General features: G+C 36.7%; 1 protein-coding gene across 2 annotated transcripts in view; it reads right to left on the bottom strand.

The window, feature by feature from the left end:
* Positions 1 to 1055: 1055 nt before the first annotated feature.
* Positions 1056 to 22759, bottom strand: part of hycc1 (hyccin PI4KA lipid kinase complex subunit 1) — a 30806-nt gene continuing 9102 nt past the window's right edge. The window contains exons 2-12 of one of the 2 annotated variants that reach the window (XM_087786354.1): positions 19774 to 19855; positions 17749 to 17850; positions 17506 to 17685; positions 14301 to 14381; positions 14120 to 14229; positions 11664 to 11759; positions 10269 to 10385; positions 8794 to 8881; positions 7464 to 7626; positions 5110 to 5437; positions 2137 to 2273 (exon numbers count right to left, since the gene is read on the bottom strand). In XM_087786354.1, coding sequence (XP_087642480.1) covers positions 5142 to 5437; positions 7464 to 7626; positions 8794 to 8881; positions 10269 to 10385; positions 11664 to 11759; positions 14120 to 14229; positions 14301 to 14381; positions 17506 to 17685; positions 17749 to 17850; positions 19774 to 19824 — 1284 coding nt within the window. In that variant the 5' untranslated portion in view covers positions 19825 to 19855 and the 3' untranslated portion in view covers positions 2137 to 2273; positions 5110 to 5141. Of the gene's footprint in view, positions 2274 to 5109; positions 5438 to 7463; positions 7627 to 8793; positions 8882 to 10268; positions 10386 to 11663; positions 11760 to 14119; positions 14230 to 14300; positions 14382 to 17505; positions 17686 to 17748; positions 17851 to 19773; positions 19856 to 22759 lie in introns of both variants that reach the window. The other variant, XM_087786353.1, reaches the window with a different exon arrangement.

A 22759-nucleotide genomic window follows, 5' to 3' on the forward strand; every position in this document is an offset into this window, starting at 1 on the left:
ACTGAGGACGAGAGGATACAGTGACTCCAGCAGCTTTTAAAGCTGATGTTTGGACATATTTTTGGTTTGAAAACAAATGAAAGCAGTTACGACTTCGTCAAGAGTCATGTGGTCTGTGAATACTACAACACCAGAGTCAAGTACTGGACAATACTACAAATATATCCTTGTTACTACAGTATCACTCTATACTGTTCATTATAATATATTGTATTGTTGCCCCTGTATCGTGATACCTTCTGTATCACTAGTTTCTTCACAGTACACACTGCTTATTGTTAGCATAACGTTAATTTTTTTTCTAGTTTGTCAATAGCGTCATTTACTCGACAATAATACAAATATATCCTCGCTACTACAGTATCACTCTATACTGTACATTATAATATATTGAAATGTTGCCCCTGTATCATGATACATTCTTTATCGCTAGTTTCTTCACAATACACACTGCTAATTGTTAGCATAGCGTTACATTTCTTCCTAGAACTTGTCACCAGAGTCATATACTCGACAATACTACACGTATATACTTGTTACTACAGTATCACGATATATACTATCTTCTTGCTATTACACTTACCTGCCGGTCTCACACGAGACTGATTTCAGGTCCAGAAAACACACAAGTCCAAGTGTTGAAATATAGAAACATTTATTCCCATGAGTCGCAGTGACTAATACATGATCAGACGTAAAGGCAGATGAAAAAAAGAACAACTTTAGTACAACCGTGTGATGCTCGACGAGAGAAAAATAATTTACAATCTGTAAACCCACGTACGAAAATACAATTGTTACTGCTCGAAAACACACAATGTGGACAGAAAACACTTTAATGTTGTGTGTCGTCTTGGATTTTTTTTTTTTTATTCCTTTAAGCGGTACACAAATGTACCCGGTTATATTAAAACAACGAGAAGAGACAAGATACACGTCACCCAGTACCAGGAAACAGCGGGGTACTTTAAAAAAAAAAAGAAAGAAAGACACGTCGTTGATCGGAACAATATCTCCGACACATGAGATTCTGCAACAGATTTGGTAAAGCTGCTCGATCTTGAGTTGTGGGAGTCTGTACAAAACATGTTTTTTTACAAAGAAAAACCACAGTTAAAACTCTTGTTCGTCGTAGGAAAATACCTTCATAGACTCAGTTCAAGTGCAAAATTTAAAATTTATACACATTATTACTCGGGTCATTTTTTTTTTTCTTTCTTTCTTCTAAATTATTTTTGCCACAGCGGTTGAGGAAAAGAAAGAAGAGGACTATTGCTTCTCTACCAAGATAATACTGTGCAATCGTTCAAAATAAAAAGACCCGGTTCTATTATTTGAAGAGAGGAGCAGAAGGAGCCGACACCGCTCTGGAAGTCCGGATCCAGCAGGTTTTAAAAATACACGTGGAGGTGAAGACAGCGAGAGGAGCTACAATGTCACATTCCGAGGCGGTGAAGAAAACGACGGGTCGGTCGTTTTCGCAAAAACAATTCGATGGTAAGGAGTGTGTGAAGGTGCAAATACGTCGAATAAAGTTGTTGATGATCCAAACAGAACCACTAGAAAGTAAACACGTGGAGCGGCGCTCAAATCAATTTTTTTGTAAAACAAGATTTTGGTTGTAAACGACGCCATCATCCGCTCGTGCTCGTCCTTCACTCCTCGTGTGACATTGCAGCGACAGTATCGAGATAAAACGGTTGGAGAGTTGGCATGGCTTGGAGTTCCAGGATCACAGGATCATCGAAAAGGGGGTTAAAGGTCAGAGCCCAGATGCACGCTGATGCTGGGCGAGCGCTGCGCGTGGTTGGGCGCCGGCGTACTCAAGTACCCGGCGGCGTCGTCCTGCATGCTGCACGAGTAGCGGGCGGGCTCGGGGGGCACGTGGTTGTTGACGACGGCGTTCCCGCTCACCACCTGCTCGAAGGAGCGCGAGAAGACGGCGCTGGCGGTGCGCGTGAGGCTGGTCAGGGCGCCGGCCTTGGGCACCGACTGGCTGGAGGTCAGCGTCAGCCTCTTGACGGCGGCCTCGGCGCTCTCGCTGGCCGCCCGCACCAGGCCGAAGGTCTCCTTGTCCTTGCTGGTCCGGCCGCCCAGGCGGCACTTCTTCATGGCCTTGGCGCCGAGGTTCAGCGTGGTGACGCTGTTGCTGATGGTGATGGTGGGCGTGGTCATGTCCGGCCCCCCCACCCCCCCCGCCGGGCTGGGCCACGTGCCCTCGTCCAGCTCGGAGATGTCCATCAGCTCGTCCGGGGAACCCAGATCCACGGCGTCTGGAGGCGAAGAGGACGAAGAACCCGTTAGAGACGACGAATGAGAAAAAGACAAAAAACTCGTCTGTCGTCCAGCAAAACATTTGTTAAAGGGTTGATGTTACGGGGATCACTAGGAGATGTTGGGGAGACATTAGTGGGTGAAAATAAATCTCATTTTCAGATCCAGATCTGTTATTTTGACAGCTGTTTATAAAGTGTTTGGTCATAATTGAGGACAAAAATCATAGTTTTCAGAACAAAGAAACCCTTTTCATAAAATAGATTGAAGTTAATTAGATTATAAAGTTACGGAAGTATCATTTTTAATAGTTGAATTTAACATTTCAAATGTTTAAACTTTCATTGTTAAGAATTAAATTTAAAAAAAAAAGAAATTACTTGAATATTTGTTTATATTTAACGGATAAACATGTTTTTTTATAAAACAATTGAATCAAGTTATTACTACATAGTTAAGATTGAATTTCTATTCATTTTTTCGGGATTTCATAAAAAATATTCTTCAAATATTTTGTGAATTAATTCATATTTTACAAAGAGTTTGATATTGTAATTCCTAACATTTAAATTCTATTTTTTTATTTTTATGAAATATGTTTTTACATTTTTTTTAAACCATTGGAACTACTTTACTACAACATTTTCTATATTGAATATAAAAGGCTAAAAATTGAAAAATACATTTTTCTAAATTCTTTATTTTTTAATTATTGATATTAGAAGTTTAAACTTGTGAGTGAAAAATAAATAAATATATATATATTCAAGATGGCAGTGGCTCTATATACAAACATTTTTATTTAATTAATTTAAAAGACTAAAAAAGGAAAGAACATATAGAACTTTTTTTTTTTTTTTTTTTTTTAATAATTGGAATATTTTCTTATATTTAACATTTTATGACATTTTTTATTTATCTATATATGCATATGGATGGTATTATTGGCACTAGTAGTTACACGATAATTACATTTAAATATGGATACATTATATTAGAGGGTGAGTTTGTCTTTAGTTGTTTTTAATTGCATAAAACCAAAGTGTATTCTCCCCCAAAAATAAAAATAGCTGCCGATTCTTAATATTAAGTAGATTTTTGATTCAAATTAAATTATAGAATTATCAAAAATGTGTAGAACAGACTTGAAATAAACTTCAAATGAACATTAGAAACTTATATTTCTACGTTTTTAGGTAAAGCTTTTTAACAGGAGTATTTAAAGAAAATGCTGCATGACAGAGGAGCTATACATGGTTCCACCAGCAGGGGGAGAAGTTTGACCGGAAGAATGTCCATCCAGAGATGATGAAGATCAAGAGGCAAAGACCAAAGACAGCAGCTTTAAAACCACATTGAGTGTTTTTAGGACAGTGGTGCAGAGCATCAGGTTTTTAAAAAAGGCAAGAGTACTGAGAAGAGGAGCCGGAGGGGAAAAGACAGGGAAAATAAAGGTTTCTTATTTTAGGTCTGAACATGAGTCACGACCTCCTGCAGGAAACACACGATTGTCAAATGACAGGCGTGGGTTCTACAGACGGATCCTGTCATGACGGCCAAAGATACTCTAACAATACTCACAATTATTTGGTTGAGATTATTTAAACTTGACTATGAACTTGAATTTTAAACAGAGAAAAAGGAAGATGAAGAAAAAAACGTGCTCTTTGCAAAGAAATGTAAAAAATAAGTCATAGTTTAAACAGTTACTTAAGAGAACAACAACCATAACATTTTAACAAGATTATATAAATTAAATAAAGGTTAGAACCTTCTCTTATCTATGGAAGTATATCAGCGACATCAAAACATTCAATAGTTGAATTTAATTATTGAAATGATATTGTTTTTTTTAAAGCATTTAGTTATTTTAAAGTATTTAATTAAATAATTTCTGTAATGAAAGGTTTAAAGTATATTTATTGAACACTTACTTTGAATACAATTATTCCTATATTGTTAGATGGCATTTTCTTTCTTTTTGATAAGGTAAATAAAAAAATGTGAATGTTTTTTAAATTAATATTTATTTATTTTTACAGACATTCTGTTTTTTAAACAATAATTTACATTAAAAATACATTGTCTTAATTAAATATTTTAAATACATAATCTTTAAAATATAATATAAAAATGTAAATAAAAAAGTATTTAAATTACATTATAAAATCGTAATGTAGCATATTTGTAGCATATTTTAAATATTTTCTAAAATTATTATTATTTTAAACATCGTGTTGAATTTTCTTATTCCAACAATTAAAACATAAACTTTCTAAACTGAAAGTATTTGAATTTATCGCCTTTTAAATTCTATATAATGTTGAAACTTGTATAGCAACATTTTTATATTGAATTTAAAATATGTTTAAATATATCCTTTTATTATTACCCAAAATAAAACGTTGGTATAGTATAAAATACAAAAAACACGTATTTTAAAATAAAAATATACACATTTTTAATGAATTATTAAAAACAGGAAGCAAAAATCAATCTTTCAATATATAAATGATTAAAATAAATTCAATTAAATGCTTAAAAAAACCATAATAATAAAAATTCAAACGTTAAATCCAACCTCTGAATATTCTGGTGACTCTGATATACTTCCATAGATCATCATGAAGGTAAGTAAGTATTGATCCGGTCACTGTGACGCTCAATAATTCATCTGCGGTCAAAGGAGTCGATTAATAAACGAGACGAACAGATGAAAGGAGGAGGAGGGCGTTAAAGGTGAAGAGAGGCCGGAGCGACCCAGCGCATGAGGAGGTAAGAGGGGGAGGAGTCACAAAAGAAAGAGACCACGCCCCCCCAACACACAACAGTTACCTAGGTTACCCCAGGGAGGGAGGGGCAGGACCCTAGTACTGGCTCCTCCCTATGGAGGCGGAGCCAGAACCCTCATTCTCCACCATTCGTCTCACAGACTTCTGCCTCCTGACCTCCTGAACCCGCGTGCCGGAGTCGTAACCCCTGGGGTCGGGGCCCAGGTCGGAGGTGGCCCCCAGGGGATCGCCGTCCGATTGGGCGCGGCCCTCCGGGCGCGGCCGCAGGGAGTCGCCGTTGGGCACGGCGCCCGCGCTCGTCACGCTGATCTCGGGGATGGCGCCGCCGCCGGGCGTCACCGGCTCATTGTCTACACTCACCTCCTGGGACTCTGGTGGTTTTGGGGGGCGATACGGGGGGACGGGGACGGTGGAACAACAAATAAAAAAACATGCAAATACAAACGATGGACATTGATCGTGCGACACAGACGCACAACAAACACAAACACGAGGTCGTTCATGTGACGGCGAGAAAATAAAAAGACACAAATTAAAAGTGATCCGAACATGAAGCGACGACTGAACATAAACACATTTAAAATGAACAAAACTTAACAAACATACAAAACTCTGTGGATTGGATCCTCACGCACACGAGGTCAGAGGTTAATCTCACTCTTTAATGAAGATTATGTCGTTTGAAAGTATCATTTTAAAATCAGTTTATTTATAAAACATCCTATTTTTTTCAACGGACGCCTTATTAGTTTATAGTAGATTAATTATGGTAGGTTTTAATAATCTAACCTGGATTCTACGCGTTCTGAAATATATGTTTGAAAAACAACTACTAGGTTTGAGTTGATGATTGGCCTTAAATAAAAACTTGGATTTGTAGTCAAGTATTATAGTTCATGTAAAGATATCTTTTATTGAGGAACATCAGAATTTGAACAGTTGAATTTGATTTTTTTAAAGTATTTCAATCATGAATATGATATTTTTGGAATAAAAGGTCTGTATTTAAATGTTGAATTCTTTATTTCAAATAATTAATGATGAAAACAAATAAATGTATTTATTTTTTACATAGAGTTTGATAGTCTAGGGCCACTAATTGAAAAATACCTATAACATAATAAATATTTTTTTCATTTGTATCCATTTAGATTCAATACAAACAAGTTTTTTCTTCTTTTTTTTTAATAATAGTGACAGGAAAAGGTTTTAACAATTAAAATGTTAAATTCAACCATTTAAGTTCTAATGATAACCTTTCCACACGTTACCAAAGCTAAAAAAAAGAAGGGATTTGTGTTCTTTATAATTCAATTTAAAACTCACTGATTTCATAATCAATATTTATTAGATTAGATTGACTTAATTAATCCCTCAGGAGATCTCGTTCCGGGAAATTAGGTTTGCGGTACTTTTGGTTTTAATCCTCAAATAACTAATAACCTAAACGGAAATGTTGTGGTTATAAACTTGTTTAATTATACATATATTAAATTAATGCCATTTATTATTTTAAGTCGGACTATATCGGAGAAAAAAAAAATGGATCCCAGCAAATGGACAATGTTACGAGTGTGATGTTGATTTAACCTTTGTGTTGTCTCAGGGTCAAGGTGACCCCAAGTTCCGGAAACAAATGTGTTTGTGGTATCCCTTATGTTGTCTCTGGGTCAAGGTGACCCGAACCCCCTAAAAAAATGTTCCCTGGCTTCCATAAATGCATAAGCAGTGGTGGACGTTGACAAGATGACACAAAGGATACCTCAAACACATTTGTTTTTCGGACCTTCTGGTCACCTTGACCCTGAGAAAACACAAGGGATACCTCAAACACGTTGGATTCCGGGCCTTTGGGTCACCTTGACCCTGAGATAATGCAAGGGTTGAATCAGAAGTGAAGTCATATTTTCAGCATTAATGTCGCATTAGTTAGAAACTATATTTATAGTCAAATATCAACTGATGACAACTGGTATTCTGCTAAAGCTTGAATTGGTTTTCTAGATGAGAACAAATAAATCTTAAGTTTATAAATAAAGAGGCGCCTTAATGTAAGGCTTTAAGGAGAGAAATTCTTAACTTGGATTGTATATTTGTTTTCTGGTGATCACTTTAGTTTTACACCCGTAGGAGCATTTTAAAGTTATTTATCAAACAGAAATACATATAAAAAATAATCTTAAACGTTCTTGAGAACTGAACTTAAAGAAAGCAGGCAGAGACGATCTAGAAACTTAGAAGACGGACATCAACATGGTTTTGACGATGAGAAAAATGGGACGATGACCATGACGCTGAGACCCTAAAACCTCCACGGACGGATCTCTGAAGCCAGTTTCTTCCTCGGGGACCCCCTCGACACAAAAGCCCGACCCCCGCAACGTTTCGCCGCCTTACCGTGTCTCTTCCAGCGGTGACCCCGGATGGACAGCGAGGTGACGGCGTTCCTGGAGATCCTGGAGGACGTGGGCGTGATCTCCACCTGGATGCTTCGAGCACCTTCCTTGTTGTTGCTCTTCAGAGCGGCGCCGTGCAGCGAGGACTTGATGGCGTTCGCCACCTGTGGGGAAAAAAAAGGATCACGTACCGTCATCAGAAACTTGAAGAACCTTTTGATACGTTTCAAGGACATTTTGAGAACAACCTGCCTTTCTTCCACACAGAGTCAATTTACTTCTTTTTTTTTTATATCCATGACCCAGATCGTGGGGAAAACTAAGCAAATATGACTCAAACTTTTACATATGAGAAGCACAAACTATTTAGAAGGATCAACCATATTAGAGAACAAAAAAAACACAATATTTAATATAAATAATCGCAATAAATAATCACAATTAGATTATTTTCCATAATAATTCAGCCGTAGACATGCACGTCGCCACGACAACGACCGCAGCCCACGAGATGTAAGTAAGTAAGTAATTTTTATTTATAGAGCGCTTTTCCAGACCAGGGTCACAAAGCGCTTAAACAATCAAAACAATATTCAATAAAGTATATACTTTAAAGGTCAAGATAAAACTGATAACACGTGGATATGAAGTCCACGTTCAGCTCGGACTAATGTCCAAAGGCTGTTGCCAAACAGTCTGATTAACAATCACATTCCATTCGGATTTATGATTAGAGATAAGCCCCGTGTAAGCTCAGCGAGTCCTTTAAGAGACTTGTGATATGAACGCACCCCGTTCAGCAGGTTCTCCTCGGCGGTGACGGATGTAATCACATCACAGTTTTGTAACAAAGACCCCCTAAAACGAAGCGACACGATGCTGGATCTGTGAATAGCGAGGAGCCGAAAGGGGTGCAGGAAACAAAACACCTGCACGACAATACGTGGAAAAAACCACGGTCGCACAACCTCACGACTTGCTAAATGAATTAAATGTTTGCGATTGTTGTGGTGGGAAACACCTGAACATGTGTAGTAAAGCTGCAGGCTTTACAGTCAATCCCTCTGCTCTCTGGGACTCAAGGATTACAGCTTAAACCAGGCGGAGAGGAAAGCATGTAAATAATCTAGCGGGATTACATTCTGCTTGCCGTCTCTCGCCCTCTCGCCCTCCCTTCACACACACACACACACACCAACATGTTGCAAAAGGATCAAAAACAGTGCACGTCTGTGGAAATCACATGCAAACACAGACATGCACACGGGGGGGGGGGAGAGAGAAGGGGAATCAGCTTTTTAAAAATAGAATCAAAATATTGTTGCACCCACCAGTAGAGCCTCTGGAAACAGTTCGAGCTGAGCGCGGTACAGGACGTCATCCAGCGCTTTGGAGGCGATTTCCACTTCACCGTTACACCTACACACACACAAACATGAGTAGAAGATATAGGTTTCAACCCTCGAGGAGCAACACACGCGATCAATAATGTCAACGAGAAACGTGGTTTTCTTTCGGTTACATGCTTCGGTTTCGGAGTCGACGACAAACGATGTTATAGCAAATGGAATAATTAATTATAAATATTAAGGAGTGATAATAACGTGCGGAACCTGCGCGTCACAGTCATCATATGTGGCCGACTGTGACATTGATTGACAGCTGACGCCTGTCAGTTTGAGTGATTGATACGTCTTGCTTGTTCGGTTCCAAATGAGAGCAGCAGGTGTCGCTTTGCTGGGTTGTTTGCTCCGGGAAAATCCGGTTCTTTCTTTTGCTAAACATCTTGTAAGAAAACGGATTATTATCTTTCATAACATTAAAGCGACGATTCCTTGCGCTCTTTATTGTTGACTTTTGTCATTGAAAGTTAAAACCAGGAAGGAAAATATCATAAATACAATTTTAGTAACAATAAAATAATATAAGGAATATAAAACATGGCTCCTTAACCCTTGTGTCATCTCAGGGTCAATGTGACCCGGGCCTTCAGGTCACCTTGACCCCTGAGGGTCACAAGAGTTAATGAGAAAAAACTTCAATCCTTAATTTTTCAACAAAAAAATATTTTAAGGGACGATAAGATAATTCTTGAGTTCTTTACATGTTTTTAAGAATTCTGAACACAGGAAATAAACTGCTTCAAAGTCACATATACTTTTGACTTTGATAATTCTTCTCCTTTAGAATGTTAGTTTCAGTTTAACCACCTTCATGTCCAGCTTTACTTGACGGACAATTAACTCGTCAAACTCTAAACAAAGAGAAGCCGATTCTTCTCTAAGATATTCAGATCATCAGACGCAAAAAAAATGGGAACTAGAAACAAATGCGAACAATCGAAAATGTAGAGCATTTCCATTGACCTCTAAAAGGTCAGACAAGGTCAGTCGAAGGCACCACAAGAGCAGTAACCAGGAGTGTTTTATATGAAAGTATATCAGTGACATTATTAGTTGAACTTTTGAAACAATTTAATTGAAATGCTGTTTATTTAGGCATTTAATCATTTGTTTTGAATGGTTGAATTCAAAATTCTGTATATTGAAAGGTTCAATTGTTTAAATTGAATTAAATAAATAAATAAAATACATTTTACACAATTGATTTTCTAATTACAATAATTATATTTTCTAATAGTAAATAGGTTTTTATTCATAGCCTTTAAAATTCAATATAACATTTTTGGTATAATATTATTTTTGTATTCAATTATTCAGTAAACACAACCTTTAAATATACAAATGTTTGAGTTCAATTATTAACAGAATAATTCAATGTTTCATTAAACCATGTGTGTACTCACAAGGCGTAGTGTATCCCAGTTATCAGTTGAACGAGGAACTCTGACGTCACCGTCAGCCGGGCGCTGATGCCTTTATATCGCCGTATCTGTTGCCGTGGGTAACCACATATACTAACCCTAGATGAGGAGAAAGGTAAAAGAAATCAGCCGTGAGGGAGCCATTAGTAAAAGAGTGAGTCATCCAATAGAAAAAATCTTTACCGGGTATATCTAAGATAAAGTACATCAATTGTAACTAGGGCAGCACGATATATCAAACAAATATGGATATTGTGATATTGGCTCGTGCGATATGCATATGGAACATGTGCGATAATTTATAATTGTTTTAATTGTAATTAATCAAGCATTTCTTAAATGCACATTATGAACAATCAGTTTAACGTTTCGTAAAGTGGTCAATTTGTACTTCTATGTCTCGTTGTCGTTTACGTCTCCGTCTGTCTGTGAACTGCAGCTTGTTAGGCTCGGTTGCTATGGCGACGCGTCTTGCCGGCACGCTGACTTAGCTCAGTATATCCATGGAAGTAATACTACCTTCTGATCTAGTCAAACACTAGTGATCCAGTCACTCGTCTCCTTCAACCTCCTCTGTTAAAGCAACATATTGTAAGAACTTTTCATCTCGTCTCAGTTGTTTTCTTAGAAGATCGTGAACTTCCAATCAAACCTGTCCGTCTTCGTCGTATGCTAACGAGCTAAGTTGTTAGCGTCATTTATAGTGTTATGTGTGTGTGTACAAGGAGGTAGATTTATTATTGATTTGGTGATATCGCGACGCGCCGGCGGCTCCTCTCTGAGCGTTATAAGTGATATTTTTCTACGATCATGTCGACACCGAAGCGTGGAAATAAACAAAAGGGAAATATCGCATCGTTTTCCTTCTCTTAACCCCCAGACTCCACTACAGTACTCGCACCTGTGCGCGGCTGCGCTTGCATGCGGCATTTTTTAAAATTTCTTTTAGGTGAAATTAAAAGATATCGCATTAATATCGATATCGCAATTCAAGACAACAATATCAAAGACACGCTTTTCCATCCGTTTTTCTTGAAGGATTAATTCCATTTCCTAAATGATATTCCCTAAAGTCAGCAGTATTTTAAAAAAAGTAATACAAATCTTGAATATAAATAGTGCTGTGTCTTTGGCGTTAGTCGACGCACACTTGATGAGTGCAGAGAAATCTGTGTACATAACAAGTCGTTGCTAAATTGCGACATAAAAGCGCGATCTGGCACAAGAGTCCGACGAAGTACTTGTGAAATGCGAGTGTTTGGAGGGAAGTTGCCACATATAATGACAGCATCTACAGAAGGATTCTATTTTTTTTTAAATGCTTGAGGCCTCGTGACAAAGTGACGGGAGGAAGTCGGACATGTTGGTGTGGCTTACCTGGAGCTGAGCTGGCAGAGGGACTGGAGGGAAGTGGAGGACATGTAGCTGAGGGCGGCGTTGTAGCACAGCAGCAGAAAGGTCAACACCTCGAACCTTCACATCACACAGAAACGTACTGGCTTTCAATGCATATCCCGGGGGATGAAAACAGATATAAACAACGTTCACAGAGGACATTCAGAGGGTTTTTAACTAACGTTTAATGTTGGACCAACTTTATCTAAACGTCAGTTATTTATGGAAGTACATTTAAAAAAAAAAAGTTGTTTTTTTTATTAAATCATTTATATATTTAAAGGTTGCATTTGTTGGGTTATGTTAAATTTTAATTAATACATTTAAAAAAGGTCGACTACTTTCTTTTTTTTCTTTAATACACAAAGTTTAGTATTGGTATTCCAGTAATTCAAAAATATATTCTTTAAAATTTTCTAAATTCTTTAAAATTGTATTTCTTTTGAAATTAATTAAAAAATCCTAGCTTTTTAAATTAAGTATGTTGAGATGTATTGAATGAGAAAAACCAAGAAATCAGAAAAGTATCGAATTTATAAAGTGTATAATTGTATTATTGGAATAATAATATTAAACTCAGTGTAAAAAAATAAATAAAAATCCTTTGGAAATATTAGAATTCTTCTAGTTAATAAAACAAATTATACCTTTCATTGTACATATTATTGCATTAAATTATTCAATCAAACAAATACAACATTGCAACAAACAAAATATTGAAAAATGAGTTTGAACATTTGAAATGTTAAATTCAACAATACAATATTTTTGATGGCTCTGATATACTTCCATATATATATTTAACCTAAAGTAAAGCTCAATTAAAAAAAAGAGTAAACTTACAAGATATATTGATGTGTTTTTTACTCAAGTATTATTACTGGAAATCAGGGAATGTAGCAAAACCAGGAGAGTTTCATTTTCGTCGTGCACAAGCATGTGTGCGAGTCTATAAATGTCTCTACATCAAGATCGGTGTCAGATTAAACAGGGCAACTGAATTATTTATTTATTACATAAATAGATTGTTTTTTTTATGTTCATCAGACTGGAAGTAAACGTCTTAAATAACAAGCATTACATTATCAGAAGCGATATTATATTATTCCAATACTGTTTTTTAATTACAAATATTATTTTTGACAATAACTAAATTTCAAATCCCAATTTATTTAATATGTTGGTGAAAAGCATCCACTTAAATGTACCTGTGCGTGACGATATTGACGAATAGATAACAAAAATATGAAGTATTTATATCATATAATGTATAAGTTGAAACCATAGTGTTGCTTTAATTATTTTGACTCAACATCTCAGCAATATCTACCACAAATGTAATTAATTTGAGTGAGTAAAATATGTTTAAGTTCCATTGTTTAAATTTAGTATATACCCATTTGTAATATGAACAAAACTTAAACCACTAAATTGTTAAAAAAAAAAAAGATTCCCCTCATCAAATCTCCAGCTGTGACTGATGAAGTGGAAAAACGTTTCACTTCTTGTTTTTTATGCACAATAAGGAAGTTACGTCCTTTTGCTTCCTTCTTTCTGGTGAGATGTTACCTATCATTACACTTTAAATTGATACGCCTTTGTGCGAGTGTATATATGCGTGTATGGAAGCAGTGTCAGCAGAATATTGAGTGGTTAACATATCAAACGTAAAACTTTTTGTGGTTTTTAGGCATTTTACTATAATTAAAAAAAAAAAAAGAATTATATTACTTCAACTGAATTTTTCTTTTTTATTAAATTGAATTTTTATTTTATTTTTAATAATTGAATTACAAATATTTTTCCCAATTTTTTTTACACAGAGTATAATATTTAATTTAAATTAAAAGTGCCAACATTTTCTATTGAAATTAAAATTCTTATTCAGATTATTTTTAAAAATGCATCAATATTATTTTATTAATATCCTTTTGAATTTAATAAATAAATAAAATTGTTAATATTGATCTGCTCTGTTTTTAGATTTTAGTTCTTTCAAATGTATATATATATATACTGTATATATGTTTATACTGTGCACTTTTGTTGGGGGTACAAAGGAAGAATTTCATGGTACGTATTACCTACGAAAATAAACGCTTTGAATCTTGAATCTTAACCATAAAACCTTTTTTTATGTTAAAAGGTTAAACTCAACCATTCAATATTATGATGACACAGATTTACTTCCATACGTGCAACGTGTCGTTTTTAGTTGCAGGTCTTTTTTATGCCTCTTCAATTCAACTCATCTTTTAGTTGATTCTTTATAGATTGTTTTGAAAACCTTTATTGTATCGTATTGATTAAGTGCATGTGGTGTTTAACTGACGGACATCAACAAGTTATTTCTTTGACAACTGTTGCTATTTATGTTAAATTGTAGTCTGTGCACCTCTGGATGGATTTTTTAAACATTTCTGTGAATCAACAGTTACCGGTTCTGTGCCGTGAAGTTCTCCCTCTGCAGGTGCGGCCCACTGTAGACCACGCGGTTCAGGCCATGATTAGCGAGAGCTCCCTCCGTCAGCGAGCCGATGGCCGAGGGCTGCGGGTCAGAAGCAAAAGGTTGTGTCGACGTTCGGCGACTCGTTGTGTTTTTTAACGTCTACTACTCACCTCGTGGTACACAGAAGGTTTCGAGAGGGAGGGGACGGTGAAGGAGAGGATTTTACTCTGTCCATCTTTATCAACTATTTCCTGCAAAAACAAGGATACATTTCGGTGAAATATAGGGATGTTTGTGTGACCCTAACATCCAGAGCAAACTTGATCACAAAACAGGCCAAAATCTTTTCACAGTTTTGGTTCATTTACCGACCTGCCTGTGACAGGAAGTGAGTCTGATACCGTCAATCTTAGAGGCTCCATCTATCAAAATGTCAGGCTGATATCATTGGAATTCTCTGTACAATCTGTAACCTAAAAAGATATTGGTTCCTTAACAAAAACAATAGGCTAGGTCACCATTTCAACATGAACAATATTGTCTTTGATTTAAACCATTCTGTGGTCCCCGTCTTATAACTTCACGCTCCAGATTCGGCCCCTGGAAAATGAGATTGACACATGTGCCCCAGAGCAGTCGTTCCAAACCCCTGTCCATGAGACATTTTTATCACTCATTATAAATTATGTTCCATTTATTTTTAATGCCTTAAAAGGTCTCAACTGATTTTCTCTGAAATAACTTCAGCTCGTGACTCTTGACTAGTGAATAAATGAGTAAAAAACAAACTCCAGAAACAACAAAACTTCTGTTTCTAGAGTCTTCATGTCCATATAAATAATGCTTAAACACAAACTCCCACAATTAAAGCGCTTTGTGACCCTGGTCTCGAAAAGCGCTATATAAATAAATATTACTTACTTACTTACTGAAATTGGCACAAAGTCTCTAAAAACCCAAGAGACACGCACACCAATCAAATATACATAAATGCAACTACATAAACATCTCGTTGTAACCAGTCCAGAGCCTGTTGCTGATTCAGCGTTTATGGTGAGATGTTTTTTTATGCACTTAAATGCCGTTTTTTTGCAGGTCATTCTATTGTATTTTTCCTTTTTTTTCCTCCTTGAACGTCAGCCCATGAATATAGTTCTTTGATCTATGTTCTTTATCTTTAGACTTAGATTGTATCATCTTGTTCTTTCTCTTTATTTCTCTTTGTTCTTGTTCTTATTTTATTTTGTTGTTTTTTTTTTTTTTAAATTGCTGTATTTGCTGTGGCTAATTGGAAAAAACACCACACCTACCTACCTACCTAATCCTGACATATAACCAGTCCCCGGTACAATAAAGGTTGGGGACCCCCCGCCCTAGAGAGCTTCTGTCTATGACCAATAACACTCATCTTTCAAGTGTAGGAGTACTTGTATTTGCATTTAGAAATATATTACCATCACCGTTTTCAAAAACCTACTCGGGCTCAGAACACAACGACCAGGACTAGTGGAGCAAGCAAGTTATTTTTGGCACCTAGTTAAGAGGGAGCGACAGAGCATCGAGGCGAAATTAAACGAGATGACCTTCATTGTGCTGCCGGGGCTGTTGGTCGCTCGTTTCCTGCTTGACATTTTCACACCTAGAATCTACGCTTAAGAAGAGCTCGGTTGAAACGGTGCATGTGTCGCCCGCAGGACTTGAGTCTGGGAACATCAGTGGATAATATTTATAATTATTATGTATTTGAGTTTGTTATACACTGAACTTCAATGGTGAATATATGCTGCAACAGTTTGAAAGTGTAATCTGCCGACATCAACATTTAAGTTGAGAATTCTAGGTTAATGTAAAAGATAATATAACCAGAGAGTAAATCTCAACGTTCGGCAAACGAAAAAAAAAAGGGATGGCGTCGGCTCCGCTCGACACAGACCTCGATCCTTGTGTAAAGAATGACAATGATTGTGCGTCATGCTATAATGACTCTGTGAATGTGCACATCAGACGGTGATTATAGTTGGATAAGCTCTGATTTCACATGCGTTTGGTCTGAAAGACAAACACGCAGTTGAAGGCAGACTTCATCCATCACACCCGGACCTTTACACGCTTCATCCACAGTGGAGACGAGTGGCTAGAATATAAATACTGTTGTTGCCCCAAAATTATATTATTTTGCATTATTTTCACAGTGTAATGTTAGCTCTGCTGCCTGGAAATATAATGAATGCAAATCCAGAGAATTCACATGAAAAGCAGGGGGCGCCCATTTCATCATTCAGGCAGGAAATGACTGATGAAAGAAAAACTGCTTCCATTGAATTAACAAATTAAAAACCAAATGTGCAGACGTTTATTCTCTTTTAATTCTAAACAGATGGATGTGCACCAACACATCTCGCTTCACTTCTTCACAACATTCATGACTTTAGCCATCTTCTTAAGTAAGTAAGTCATTTATATTTATAAAGCACTTTTCCAGACCAGGGTCACAAAGCGCATAAACAATCAAAACAATACTTAATAAAATATATACTTAAAAGGTCAAGATAACAGAGAGACAAACACAGGAGTCTCAGAGAATCAAGGAAAAAGTCTGCATGAATAAAAGTGTCTTCAGATGTTTCTTGAAGGAGTCAGTAGATCATCAAACACAGAGATCGTTCCACAGCTTAGGGACAACAGTCTGGAAGGATTTCTCTCCTCTGGTAATCAGCTGTGTTACTCGTAACTGGATGATCCACTGACACTTTTTAGCTGCACCGAACTGAATAGATCGGACCTGGGCAAAGTATGATCATGTATAAATGGTTCTAATTCATTAACAAATGTATTTTGTATTTATTATTCATTTAAATGTTCACATAACACTTCCCTCCTTTTTGTGTGTAATTTTTTGTGTATATGTTAATCCCTCAAAACATTTTTTTCCAAGTTAATTGAAGAAATGTTGTGAGAAAAACTCTTCTATACAATAATTAATTTGCAGCTTATTTAGCTCAATAAATGTCAGGGCCTAATGACGTATGCCCTTTTTTTTTAGGGATTTTTTTTACGTCTTTCTTTTTGCTTGACGGCCACTAACAACATTCACAGAATTTTAATTGCCCACCCCTGGAATAGATGGATCTCATGACAAAGAAAGTGGACAAATCTTCCATTTTCTAAATAGTTGAGGACAGGTGGACGACAAACATGGTTATTTGCGACCATGTAGGGTCAATAAAGTTGTAAATGTACTTATACTAACAAGATAAATCACGAAAATCAAAGAATATGGCGAGTCAGAAAACTGCTTTTGATGCGAGTGTAGTTTAAAGCTTGGTTATAACAATGCAACATGTGAAATGAAAATGGTGTTCAGACCCATCGTACCAGGTTGTAAATGCCCAGCAGCAACGCCTCGATGCAGCCGGACGTGTGCGGGTCTCGGGCGGCGCTGACGGACAGAAGGCTCCACAGCAGTTCGGGCAGGAACTGTAGCGTGAAGCGCTGGAGGTGTGGCTCGCCGCTCCGATAGAACTCAAACAACTGGTGACAAACCGGCTCCAGGAGCTGACGATGAGAAACTGGATTTAGAAGATCTGTAAGGGTGTGTGTGAGATGTTGTATACATACGTCGCTGTAATTTTCTCTGATGACTTTGTAGAGTGCGGGGACAAGGGATCCTTTGTCCTTCAGTGAGGCGGCATATATGGAGACTGCACTGTCTGGGAGCGTCTGGAACACATGAAGACGATGGTTCAATGATCACACTTGTGTTGAGTGACTGTGGACATGACTTTATCTAATCCATCATTGATCAAGTAAAGTGTCTCTTGTTTATTGCAGGGGTTGCGTCATTGAAAATACAAAGTAGAGACCGTTTCATTTTTTACCTGTTTAATTAAAATTTATTTGAACTTGCAAACTGACATTACATGCAAGTTACCTTCCCTCACAACAACAACCCTCTGACATGGCAACATAGAATTTAGATACAGTATTGTATCGACCAATCAGTCGTGACTAAATAGAGCAGTGAGCAAAAATGGCTCATTTATTTACCGCAAGACAGTTTTATGCAGTACACATATTCAAAATTCTTAAGTCTTAAATGTTGGTAAACTAGGTAGCAGCACGAAGATTCACTGTCACATTGTTCCGTGATCCAATGTAGTGTAACTGCACAAGTCACCATAGTATTACTTGGCGATTCTCATAATATTACTCCTAAATTCTCATATTACTCTGCGATTCCCATAGTATCACTCTGCGATTGCCATAGTATTACTCCTTGATTCTCATTCTCATAGTATAACCCCGGCGATTGTCATAGTATTACTCGGCGATTGTCATAGTATCACTCTGCAATTGCCATAGTATTACTCCGTGATTCTCATTCTCATAGTATAACCCCGGCGATTGTCATAGTATTACTCGGCAATTGTCATTCTCATAGTATAACCCCGGCGATTGTCATAGTATTACTCGGCGATTGCCATAGTATTACTCCGTGATTCTCATTCTCATAGTATAACTCGGCGATTGTCATAGTATTACTCAGCGATTGTCATAGTATTACTCGGCAATTGTCATTCTCAAAGTATAACTCGGCGATTGTCATAGTATTATTCGTCGCTTCTCATAGTATTACGACGCGATTGTCATAGTATTACTCGGCGATTGTCATAGTATTAATCCGTGATTGTAATTCTCATAGAATTACTCGTAGATTCTCATAGTATTACGCCGCAATTCTCATATTATTACTTGGCGATTCTCATATTCTTACTCCGCGATTCTCATAGTATTACACCGCGATTCTCCTAGTATTACGCAGCAATTCTCATAGTATAATGCCTTAACTTTCATTCTCATAGTATTACTTGGCGATTCTTATAGTGCTACTCTGCAATTAGACTAAAATTCGTTTACTTTACTAAATGCTTATGATTTGTTATCCATGTAACAGTTGTGTAGACGTTAACACTCCTAAAATGTAGTATTGTGTGCAGAATAGCAAGCGACAACAGTACACACCCTGGGACAATACTGAGAATATTACGTTACGTGTTAAGCAACATAAACTGAAACATTATAGAGTTTATTTTGTAGATTCCCTTCTGTGTTATATGTCAATGAGTTGTGATAAAAATATGTTTATGTGATTTCTCAAACACTTTCACTCACGACCACCAAAATGTTAAGAGCAGTAGAAGTAACACATACTCGTTTGTGTCGGATCTGCTCTGTTATTACAACTACATGAAGAACATGACCAGGAGAAAGAAGGTGCATCATACCCTGCAAAGATTTCTGGACGTTTTTCTCAAAACATTATCAGAATAATTCATTTAGAACCAACTTGAGCCTCAGGACAAGTATTTCATCTTGTGCTACACAATCTGCCTTAAAAAGGTCAAACACAAGTTGTTTCCCTTGAAATTGCTGAATTGGAAAGTGGTTTATAAAATGGAAATAAAATGGAAACACAGCAGGAATAATGAGTTATTCTACCTACATCAATAGTCCATTAATAAAAAGGTTAAAGGTCAAGGTTGAACACCAAAAAAACAAACATTTTAATCAATTTGTATTTGAATAATAGACAATTGAACATAATGTCAAAGGGGTTATTTTAAACAACTTGTGAAAAAATACCTTATATTCTGACAGCCATTCCTCCACCACTCCTTGGTCCATCGCCAACATGTTCCCTCATTTGAAGTGGAGCCACCTCTACCTGAAAAACACAAACAAGCCCATCCTTTAGTGACGTTTTACACATCCTGTCACTGCAGGAAATGTTAAATTCTTTACACTTTTCCATTCAATAGCACACTTTCTGGACCATACACACATTTATAGTTCTAAAATAATCATGTAAACATTGTAACATTTGAACCAAATGTTTTTTTCAGAACATCACCTGAGGAGGTTCGGGGTCTTACTTGCTCCTCTTATATCCCCTCTGGACAAACGCACAACTCTATAAAAAGCACCTTTCTTGTCTCCAGCACAAACTCACCCACACAGAGATGCCGGGTGTCGATAGAAACTGGAATTTAGATCCATGATGTACAGCCTGGATAGAAGTATTTTTACCACCTTGCTCTGGTTATCTCAGGATACCATTGGCTGCTCATTGCTTTGAAATCATAACAACACAAACACCGTCTGCATGTTAACTCGACCGTCACAACGATCTGAATATTAAGTACAGTAAAAACAGCCATTTAAAAAAAACACACAAAACCTTTTTCCCCATTTAAAGTACGTCAACCTCTATCACACGTCGCATCTTACACCCCAACTAAGGCTTGGCGTTTGCCCAGACCCGCCTGACAGATGATCCGTTTTCAAGTTGCAGCCTGTTTAAGTTGCAGGTCATGTCAGCGCTCAGACACCGTCTGAGGAAGAAAAAAATGCAGCCAGGACAAGGTTGAACCGTGGCGAGGCTTAGAAAACTCAAGCCCATGTTTGGCTCGTCTTGTTCAGAACCAAAATAGAAGAGGGTAAGAGGAAATGTTTTCCCCTTGTCATTTGGAAAGGTTTGGGTTGAACAGGGGCTTAAACGTAACTTTAATTAAACCCATAGCAGTTCGATTTGTCTTAGAGAATTGTTGTCATCTTCTTATTCCAAATAGTTAGCTTTCGAAATACGAAGAGAAAATAAGATATTTAATGCTTTATTTCCAGGTTAAGATTCTGAGTAGGGCTGCATGATATATCGGAAAAATATGTGCGATAATTATTAATTTTTTTATTGTATAAATTAAGCATTTCTTAAACGCGCTGATGCCTTTATACCGCCGTATCTGTTGCCGTGGGTAACCACATATACTAACCCTAGATGAGGAGAAAGGTAAAAGAAATAAGCCGTGAGAGAGCCATTAGTAAAAGAGTGAGTCATCCAATAGAAAAAAATCTTCACCGGGTATATCTAAGATAAATTACATCTATTGTAACTAGGGCAACACGATATATCAAACAAATATGGATATTGTGATATTGGCTCGTGCGATATGTATATGGAAAACATGTGCGATCATTTATAATTTTTTATTGTATAAATTAAGCATTTCTTAAATGCTCACTTCAATCAATCAGTGTCACGTTCTGTAAAGTTGTCAATTTGTACTTCTATGTCTCGTTGTTGTTTACGTCTCCGTCCGACTGTGAACTGTGCGGCGCAGCTTGCTAGGCTCGGTTGCTATGGCGACTTGTCTTGCCGACGCTGACTTAGCTCAGTATATCCACGGAAGTAATACTAACTTATGATCTAGTCAAACACTAGTGATCCAGTCACTCGTCTCTTTCAACCTCCTTTGTTAAAGCAACATCGTTTTAAACCCGCCGACCTCCCCTACAGTACTAGCAGCTGCCATGCACGCGGCTACATTTGTAGGTAAAATAAAAAATATATCGCATTAATATCGATATCGCAATTTAAGACACCAATTTCAAATATCGCACTTATTTCCAATATCGTGCAGCCCTAATTCTGAGTGTTTGAATCAAATTATCTTCAGGTTGTGTTACTACATGCATTTACCAGCTAAAAGGAAAACTTCTGTTTTAATATTCCAACTTCAAATATGTTTTGTTTAAGGAAAAATTCTTTCCAGGCTTTTTCCCTTTTGTCCACCTTTTCATTTGTCTTTTTATACGAGTGTTTCTTGTCCACCAAAATAAAGTAATATTTAGAAATAAAGTCACTTTTTTAATCATCTTTTATGCATCATATCTTAAATAAATGTTTTGTCCAACGTTATTTGATGACATTTATAAAATATGTTTATGTCATAAAATAAATAAAAAACACACTTTGCCTAGTTTAATATTGTCATGGTATAATAACAATAATAATAAACAATTTCCCAAAGGAGATCTCCTGAGGGATCAATAAAGTTTTACCTAACCTAAAAATGTTTTTTAATTTGTTCTCAGCACTTAAACTATAAATAATTATTATTTTTTTCCTCGCTCTCGGGGCTACAATCAAAGTTGTCAAGGCAAAAATTGTAAACAGACGAATGGCCCCTCAGAGATGATTGGAAGGTATTCACAAAAAAAGCCTTTTCAACTATATTTTAGACAGAACACTCACTAATCTAAGGCGTACAGATTACAGATGGCATAAATGCAAATAACGCCCCACATAATAACCAGTTCAATCCATTTATAACGAATGTTAATTTCATCACAATGATTGTAATTTATGGACCAAAAAGATGACAAGTACTTGAACAGCCAGTGACTCACCGAGTGAGAAATGATTGAAGCGACAAATAAACCTTCATTTTGAATTCCACTTCTGTGTGGCTCATTTGGTTTCTAGAGAGAGAGAGAAAGACGGGTTGAGAGAAAGTGTTTCAGACTTAATTGCTGCCTTCGCCGACAAACTAAAGGCTGTAATTAGAAGAATGGAAGTGATTTTAAAAGGGTATCTTCTGACAAGACCACTTTTAAATGCATCTTATCTGTTCGTAGCCCCTTTCTGTTCACAGAAAATGGAATAAATAGCACTATTTCAAGTGTAGTTTAACACTATGCTTCTCTTTCCAATATCATTAGTTAACAAAATGTACCATTTATTCCACAATCTACAGAGTTTTACTTCCTTACATGTTGAAGAAACTGAGAT

This window comes from Callionymus lyra, chromosome 3 (assembly GCF_982586985.1).
Source record: "Callionymus lyra chromosome 3, fCalLyr1.hap1.1, whole genome shotgun sequence".
In the NCBI taxonomy this organism is placed as follows: Eukaryota; Metazoa; Chordata; class Actinopteri; order Syngnathiformes; family Callionymidae; genus Callionymus; species Callionymus lyra.